General features: G+C 35.2%; 1 protein-coding gene across 1 annotated transcript; it reads right to left on the bottom strand.

Annotated features, from left to right (window-relative positions):
- Positions 1-1,327: 1,327 nt before the first annotated feature.
- On the bottom strand, positions 1,328-3,538 carry otulina (OTU deubiquitinase with linear linkage specificity a). The gene is made up of 3 exons (XM_044339757.1): positions 3,295-3,538; positions 3,045-3,166; positions 1,328-1,953 (listed from the first exon to the last, which is right to left on the bottom strand). The coding sequence occupies exons 1-3, from the start codon at positions 3,406-3,408 to the stop codon at positions 1,530-1,532; spliced, it is 660 nt and encodes a 219-aa protein (XP_044195692.1). The 5' UTR covers positions 3,409-3,538; the 3' UTR covers positions 1,328-1,529.
- Positions 3,539-9,548: the final 6,010 nt, after the last annotated feature.

The following is a 9,548-nucleotide window of genomic DNA, read 5'->3' on the forward strand; positions in this document are numbered from 1 at the left end:
CTAAATTCGTACACAAATTAATGAATTAATCTATAAATAAATAGACTACATTACAGAATTACAATTACAAAATTACGTTACATTAATATACTAAATTACAGTCCCGTTTGCATTTCTATTTCCCTGCTGCTTTTACTTTTCATATTAGCTATGCAATTTAACTTCTCCTTTTAGCCATTCCATGACATTTGTGGTCCTCCATACATTGTGGACTCAACAGTTAATAAATGACTTTTTAAAAAGTAACTGATAATTATTGTCAGTGCAAATAGCCCTACAGACTGTAAATGCTGCACATTATAGGCATGGAAAGTTGAAGATAATTTGAAAAAAAAGAGGGTTTTTTTGTTTGTTTGTTGTTCGTCTTGTTATGTAGTTTAATCCTGTCATATCTACTTGCAAAGAAAATTATATACATTTTAGTTTAGGTACAGTACTGTGATTAAAAAATGTTTTCATTGTTATTATTGAATGAAAATATAAAGATTTGTTAAAGAGGGAACAAAGTTGTTCCCTGATATCAGACAGAAAAGTCAACTCATTACTGTTTCAACAGAATCAGTCAGCTCGACTCGGAGTAGGCGGATTCAAAGGTCTGGATCCAGGCAAACAAATGTGGCCACATTCTTGAGTTGTGCGCTCAAAAAGAAACAAGTGAACAAATAAATGAACAAAAGCCCTTTATATAGAATGGCATTTCAGTGCATGAGAATATTTTCTGCTACCTGTTCAAACAAAACATTGGTCACATTTTATCTTGTCTTTGTAAAACGCAAAATGCCAGAAAGAGGAGACGTTCTGTTATTTAGAAAAAAAGTTTTATGGACAGTTTGGCTCATCCTATATAATTAGAGTGCTGTTTTTGCTTTTTGTTGGTGTCTTTGTTTAGTTTGTGGCCCGGGGTCGGGGAATGATGAAATGTGTGGACTGCTTATAGTTTCAGTACAGTTTGATTAAATGGAAAAAAGTAAAAAATATACTGAAAAAACAAAAGCCACATGTATTTTGGTATTTACAGTATGTCAGTGCCGGCACTATTATTCGATTGGTCGGTAAGTTGATCGACAGAAAAATAACTCGGAACATTTCTGATAACTGATTAATATAAGTCAATATTAGGAGAAAGATGCCAAACATTTGCTGTTTTTGGCTTCTGAAATGTGAGGATTTGCTGTTTTTCTCTGTCTCATGATGGTAAAATAAATCATCTTTGTTTTGGACTGTTTGTCATGAAAAGACAATAAAAAAGCAACTAAATAAGCCCTAATATAAATGTGTTTTTTTCATTTAGGTGGACAATGATGTAAATATATGAGAACAGAATAAGTAAAATATAGCAAATCCATTTTTATTTAAAATAAAATCTTCAACCATTGTACAGTATACAAATTATATGATTTTATATAATATCAAAAATACTTCATTTCTGTGTGAAAGAAATTCACACTAAAACCTATTTTGTGTCACAGCTCATGGTGTCCATTCAAGGGTTCAAACGCACTCTGACTCTGCTCTCTGATCTTCAGTCACTACATGTTCTGCAACTCTTGTATGTGAGCGATCAGCTCCTGCGGCAGTCCGAGCTCCGACACTAAATCCACGCAGCGCTGCAGGAGGTTGTCAAGACTTTCTCCTGAGCTGGAGGAGCAGTCACTGGACCCTGAATACTGCTTCTGTGGCTGGTGAGGAAAGTCCTGGTCCATTTTTTCTCCTCTCCTGCAGCAGTCCGCCTCTTTGCATCCTTCTCCGCAACAACCCTGATCTCCCTGATCCATCTCCAGATCCTCCATGCTTTCCGAGACGTCGCTCACACTGGGAGGAGGATTCTCCAAAGCCCTCTTGATGCCCTCTGTGATCGCGTCTTCGTGCTGTGTAACTCGCTGCAGGAGGTCAGTCACAGAGGCTGGGACGGGGTTTTCCGGATGTTGGATCTCGCACCAGCACCATATAGCACTGAGACACAAAGAGGCAACAGTGTCAGATACAATAGGACAGAGAAGTGACTGGGAGAACCATCTGACTAACAGAAAAAAAGACTTTAATAATAGCCAATACAAAAGAGACTCATGATGTTTCTGTGCAAGAAAGAAGCTGAAATCTCGTGTTTTTAAAGAGTTCACAAACAGAAAGGCTGAAAAAATAACCAGATACTCTTTTCTGATATATGTGATTATATATGTTAAAAAACAACAAGTTGATAAGTTTCCTGGTTGATGTTCATTAACTTCTATTATTAACCGCAACAACAGTTAATAATAGTAGTTCTGCTGCATGATTATAACAGAAAATATTGTCACATGAGAGACACTAAAGCTACACACTAATAACCACCAACATGCATGAGTTTATAGCTAAAAAAAAACAATTATAATACAAGTAACTGGTCAGGAAGATGACGGAAATAAGTGGTTCTCAATGATTTTGGTTGGTGACTCCTTAAAAATGAAGCAATGTCTAACTGTGACCTCTAATCACAGCTAGATTGTTTTCATTTGAAATATTTTTAGAGGCCTGGAGAGGTGAAAGCATCCAGTATTTAATGGGAGAAAAGCAGAAAAATGAGAGAAAACTGTTAATTAAACATATTTTGGAACAGAATATACACTCACCGGCTACTTTATTAAGAACATATGTGCAATCTAATATGATCCAATAATACTTTAAATGACGCTTATACATTTTCAGTTTTTGTTGATGTTGTCAGAAATGTGATAATTCCATTTTATGGTTATTATTGAGGTCGTAGTGGATGGTGGTGATGTACTGGAGTGCATTATATCGAATGGTGTTCCTAATATTTACTGCATTAACATATGATGGGGGCAAAATGTTAGGAACACCATTGAATATAAGGCTCTTCAGTACACCACCATCCACCACGACCTCAATAATAAACATTGACTTGACTTTAATTTCACTATGTACGTATGTATGTATGCATCTATCTAGCAGAATATAATCAATGGTCCTTGGGAAACACTTAACATAACCACCCTAAAAATGCAGATAACTACATATATCTCTATATAAGTTAAATGGTTTACCTTACTATTCCTTTGAGGCGGCCCACAGCTACAGTCTGAGCTGCTCCTTCTCTGAATCCCAGGTCGAAACCCCTCTGAAGTGAGGCCTCCTCTCCGGCGTCAACACCGTCCACATAACCATCCTGTTCACACAACAACACCCACAGTCACATTTACACACTTAACACAACCCTCCAGCTCTGTAAACAATAGTAATTTCACTGATTTAGAGCTCGTAAAACAAAAAATTGTGAAGCCGCTTCAGGTTTACCTTGACACGTTTCTTCATGTTGGATATCCATTCTTTACTCTGCAGACTCAGCTCGTCTCCGCTCTCGTCGAAAACATCTCCTCCTCCGTACGACACAGATTTAAACCAGGACATCGTTAAAAAAACTGTCTGTGGATGTTTTACTGGCTGTGAAACTGTGTGAGCATCAAACAGGCAGCTACGCACTTTTCTGCCTCAGTAGCAACTTCTAGTTGCTATACGTGACGTCATCATCCTGCGCCTAACGGGGTAAAATCTTCTTCTTTTGTTGTTTTAATGGCGGCTTGCAAACAGCTTTTAGATGCATTACCGTCACCTTCTGGATTGGAGTGTGAATCAGACCAATTACTATACTATTACATTAAATTCTCTTATTAATTCCTGTCAATAGCCCTGCACCCTACATCAGTGCTTCTCAAAGTGGGGTCTAGGGACCCCCAGGAGTCCTTGAAGGGTTCCAGGGGGTCCCCAGCAAACAGAGGAATCATTTATTTTCATTATGATTCCACCTATAACACAATGACAGAATGTATGACTGTTTTGGTCATGGTTTCATACACTTTCTGTAATAAAACATCTAAAATCTTATCAAATGCGGGCCTGTGGTCTAATTTGTGTCAGTTTAAGGGTCCTTGACATGAGAAAGTTTGACAACCACTGCCTTACATCACCTGAACTCCTCTGCAACATTTACCTAATACAAAAGTGTCATGTGAGTCCTTTTAAGTGTAATTTTAAGAGTCTGCCTCTCTTGTTGATATGTGGGACAGTAAAGAAATACATCCTGCACCGTTTCCTGTAGTCCACATTGTTTTAATAAAGCTTTTTCATTATGTTTAATGTTCAAACCTCATTGTTGATATAATGTCCTCTTCCTTTCTATTTCTTTTGCTTCCTCTCATTTCTCCTGCTCTCCTTTGAATGCTTGGCCCTCATTTCCTGTATTTCACTCTTCCTGCCGTTTCTTTTTCATTTCTGATTCGATTACACCTTTAACCTCAGCTTTGCTATATTTTACAACCCTGCTTATTTCTCCTTTTCCTGTTGCTCCTTTTGCATATTTATCTGCCAGATCATTTCCATCCACACCAATATGTGCAGGAATCCACATGAATTTAATTTCTATTCCTGCTCTCTTAATTATGACTACTGTTTGATCTGTCTTGCTTTGTATCTGACTGCATGTATGTAATACTCGTTAGTGCACTAGTGGTTTGACTTCTTCTATCCATCTTGGAGCGAGTAGAGTAGCTAACAGTTCTCCTGTATATACTGCTAAGTTATCACTAACCCTTTTATTTGACATTACATTACAATTCTGGGATGATAAACACTGTCCCTGCTCTATCGTCTGATGTCTTAGATGCATCTGTATATACATTAACATATCCTGAATAATTTCCTTCTTTGACTTCATTTTTGCTTGTATTTTTTCCTTCTTTTTCTTTCTTTACCAGTTTTTAAATCAACTCTTATTTCTTCTAGAGTTCATGGTGGGACAACAGAGAATGACTTTATTTATTATTATTTTTATTCATTCTCTTGATGTGGTTTTAATAAACTCTGAGCCGGATTATTCTCGTTATGTCCCCTTAAGTTTGCCCAGTATGTTAATTCTTTCCATTGAATGGACAAAGATTCCACCTCCAATATCTTATTATACAACTTTAATAATACTTCTTTACTCCAATCAGTAAGATTATTTATTCTAAAATAGCTAATTTGATCATTTCCCTGGAGTTGTCCTTCCAGATTTCTTCAACACATTATCCAGTTCTGTCATTAAAAACATGATATTAATTGTATTTCCATGTTTCTTTTCATTTTTCATCCTGCAGTGATTCTGTGTTTCTCACTATTGTTCCTTCTCGCCCTCTTTTTTCCTCATTACTCAAATTTTCTATATTACGTACTTTAACAAAAGTCCATGCGAATAATTCTGCTTTGTTCTTATTATCTATTATCACATTTCCATCATCTTTCATTCTTCCACCATTATTACTTCATACTCTGTCCAATGGTGTATTTCTACCTAATGAATCATAATATTCCCTCCGATACTCTTTTAGTCCTCTTTATTATATTCCTCACTACTGTCTGCTCTCTCTTATAATTCAAATTTGAAAACTCTGTATAGCTTTAGTTCATCCTTGCGCCCACCATGGAACTAACTTTTTCCCTTTTATTACTGCTTCTTTTCAGGATCGACTCTTTTGTTGCTCCTAATATGATTCTACTGTAATTCTACTGACTTCACAATTCAAGTCATTAACTGACTCACTTAACATTTTTAAACTTGCTCCAATCTGCTTCCTCACATTTCCATCTCCCTTCTCTTTCATCCTGTTCTACATCACTTTCTATTGCTATATGAACAGATATCGGATATTGATCACTATCTATAGAGTTTCCTTTCAAAACCTACCAGCTACTTTTTCCAACTAAAGATTGTGATACTAATGTGAGATCAGTTGCTGATTCTGTTCTCCTCATCAAATTCACCTTCGTCCCTGAACCATCATTTAAACACATCAAGTCCTTTTCATCCATTATCTCTTCTATCATTTCTCCATTTGAATCTTCTTGGTTCAAGAACGTCTCCAAACCAGATTATTTTCCCTCTCCGATGGTCCAAAACTGATTCTGATTTAATTCGATGTAAAAAAAAATCCAACTTCTTGCTTCTCTCACAAGAGAAAATACTTTATTAACATGAAGGACGTTAAGAGTGATTATTATTTTTCATCCCAACATCTAAATGGAGGAAAATGAAAACTTGTCTCTGTTTTTAAAACCTTGTGGACAAATGATCTCGTCTTTGAAGAACTGAAAATATTTGATGACCTCTAGAGCAACTATGGAGGAGTGCAGACTATTATCATTATGATGATGATGATGATTGTTGTTGTTATTATTATTTTGTTTTTACATTTTATGTCTTTTCTATGATTATTTATATTATTATATTATTATTAGTTTTTAATAAACAAATTAAATATTAAATATTAAATGAATCCTTAAAAAAAACCAAAAACAAACAAAAGTAAAATAACTGACTAATCTTTGGATATTGCTGCCTTAATGAGATGGAAACCAGACTTTACTTTTCCCAGTTAAGTTGGGCCAGTCGCTGTTAATTAATTTAGTTTATTTGCATTGAAAACATTATAATTTTTTTTCAAGCCCCAATAACAAACATTTATTGACATCAACAACTGGATTTACTTGAATCTTGATGACATTAATTTAAATGACATTTGATCCAGCTACAGACAAACAGACGATTTATTTAATCTGATTTTATTTGTGGATAAATTAGACCTGCAACTACTGATTATTTTCTTGATTAATTGATTAGTTGTTTGCTCCATAAAATGTCAGAAAATGGTGAAAAATCTCGATCACTGTTTCCTAAAGCCCAAGTTGACGTCCTCAAATGTCTCATTTTGTCCACAATCCAAAGATATTCAGTTTACTGTCACAGGAAACTAAAGAAACCAGAAAATATTCATATTTAAGAAGCTGGAATCACAAAATTTGGACGTTTTTTTCTTAAAACATGACTCCAAATGATTAATCAGTTATCAAAATAGTCGGCAACTAATCAACTAATCGTTGCAGCTTATATATATATATATATATAGGATATATTGCACAGAAACAGAAGAGTGCATATGCTTCAGTCTCTCTTTTCTTACATGAAGTTTCAAACTTGTACAAAGTCACTGTTCATTAATTTTGTTTATACAAAGTGAAAACAGCAGAACATCTTTTTTTTCTTGCTCCAACAACTTAAAGTTCTGAACTGACATCCACAACTAGATTTATTTGAATCTTAATGACATTCATTTAAATAATATGTGACTCAGCTAGAAACAAACATCCAATTTAATTCATATCATTTTAATTGTGGATAATAATATTACTTCCATTGTTGCAAACAGAAGGGTGCATCTGTCAAAGTCTCACTGTCTTTTATGAATTTACAAATTTGTCCAAAAGTTTAAAATACCCAAGAAAAATAAAACACACCCCTGCTTTTTAAATATGTAAACAAGATGTCTTTTATATTTATTATGTTATGCATTTTAGCCTTGTCCGTTACTCTTTTGTACTATTTGAAGCTCACAGTGGTTTGGTTTGGTTTCATTCTGTAATAAAACAACCTCCACACAACGTACTTTTCCACATATGTACTAACAGATAAACAAACAAAAGCTTCAAACCATGAAATATGGACACAATAACACAATGAAGACAAAAATACAAAAGAAAACAAACTAACTATAAACAGCACATAAAGCAATTTTGAAGGCATTACGCAGGAGAAAAACAATAAAAGTTAAAATAACTTATTTCCATGTATTTTTATTTTATTTTAGGGTGCATTTTCTTCTTCTGCTGTGGTGATGATGGATAAACTGTGAAGCTGTGGTGCATGTTGCCATCTATCGACATAAAACTATTAGATACTTTAAACCTGCAGGAGGCGCCGAAGCACCGCTGTAAAACTGCTTGTGGTCCAGAGCTCCACTGTGTTCACAGATGTTGGATGATCAAAATCTACTCAACCTAAATATATAGCCTAATCATTTTATCTTTACTGTTTTAGCTTTACCACTCATCATCATCATCATCATCATCCTATTCTTCTTCCTTTTCCTTTCTGTAGTTTATCTGATTTAGTTTTTGTCTCCTCATGTCTTTAGTCTGTTTTCAGCATCCTGATAACACTGTGACTGCTCCATATAAGACAACTGCTTGTTTTGATTTTGATTAAATGGAGACACACACAAATATCATGCAATTAAACACATAAAACACATGTTATTTAGCATCATTTGGCTTCATCAGATCGGCCATAAATGCAAGTTTTAAAGCAAACGTCTCTATGGCAAAAAACTCTCAAGTCAAGATGCTGAGTTTTAGATCAGACATGGAAAATACAGTTTATCATCATGTATCTACGTATTTGGTGAATTTTCAGGTTTTCATATAAATTGAAGGATTAAATGTGGGTGCAGACAATATTCCTTCATCTTAATCTAAAACAAACCAGAACAAAGCCTCTTAAAACTGATTAAATAATCTAAATAAAACGCATAAAATATTTTGAATGAATCTTAACAGACGTCTGTTACAGATATTTCATCAAAAGTTGAGATTTTTGGAGAGTTTTGGACATACTGTAGTTTTCATCGGGCAGTGACAATATTAATATTCAGTCAAGATTCTTATTGCCCTTAAAAACAGTGTAAAATAAATGTATATGTACAGTATACACAAATGTGATTAATGCAACATACTGATTTGCATTTAGCCACATCAAATCTAATCAGAAATACATTTTAGATATAATTTTAGGATGTTTTCTTTATGACTGAAGTAAGTAGAAACCTTTTCAGGAGAAAAACTGATTCAGACTGATGCATCTCCTTCTGAAAACGTTTACAGCAGATAAGCAAAACATAGAAGAAAGAAATCAAGTAATTTAACATTACAGACAAATAAATGAATCGTATATGTATGTTATGGGCAGAAACATGTTGTTAGGATGTCAGAAATCATGTCTTGTGTTATTGTTTTTTTTCCCTCTATGAACCACTTGAACATCCATACAAATGTTTAGTGCAGCTTGAACGCTCCGGCTGTTCAAATCACTGTCCAGTGCATCTTTACAGCTTCCTGTTTAAGTTTTCAAACAAGAAAATGTCATCCGTCATGACAAACACATTATTCACTCATCAATAATGCATCTCACCTCCTTTTGCTGTTGAGTAGAGAGAAAGAAAGAGAGGGAGAAAGAGGAGGGGGGGGGATTGTTTTATTTTCAGATTTTCTCACTCTTCATGCCATGCTTTATGGAAAACACAGGAGAGACAGGACGGGCAGGCAAATGCATTTGCAGCCGCTGGACAACAATGGCCTTGAGAATACTCTGAGGCCACGGTGGAGATGTCTCCGTTCTGGAAATGGAGACGGCTGGAGGCCTCATTCACGGCAGCCACACCTTCAGTCCCCTCTCTCAAAGAGTCAAAACAACCAGCCGGGGCAATCACCTGACACATTTCCATCCAATTTCCACTGCAGAATGTGTTCATTTTCAGGCTAATGGCATGTCATTTTGCTGGAGCCTTTGGTCAAGAATTAATCCTGGAATCAAAACAGATTTTCCGGGGAGCAATCTTCCATCAAGTATTGATTTTTTTACACTCACGGAGCCTGTACTCCCTAATTTAACCTGACAGCTAGGA

This window comes from Thunnus albacares, chromosome 21 (assembly GCF_914725855.1).
Source record: "Thunnus albacares chromosome 21, fThuAlb1.1, whole genome shotgun sequence".
Taxonomy (NCBI): Eukaryota; Metazoa; Chordata; class Actinopteri; order Scombriformes; family Scombridae; genus Thunnus; species Thunnus albacares.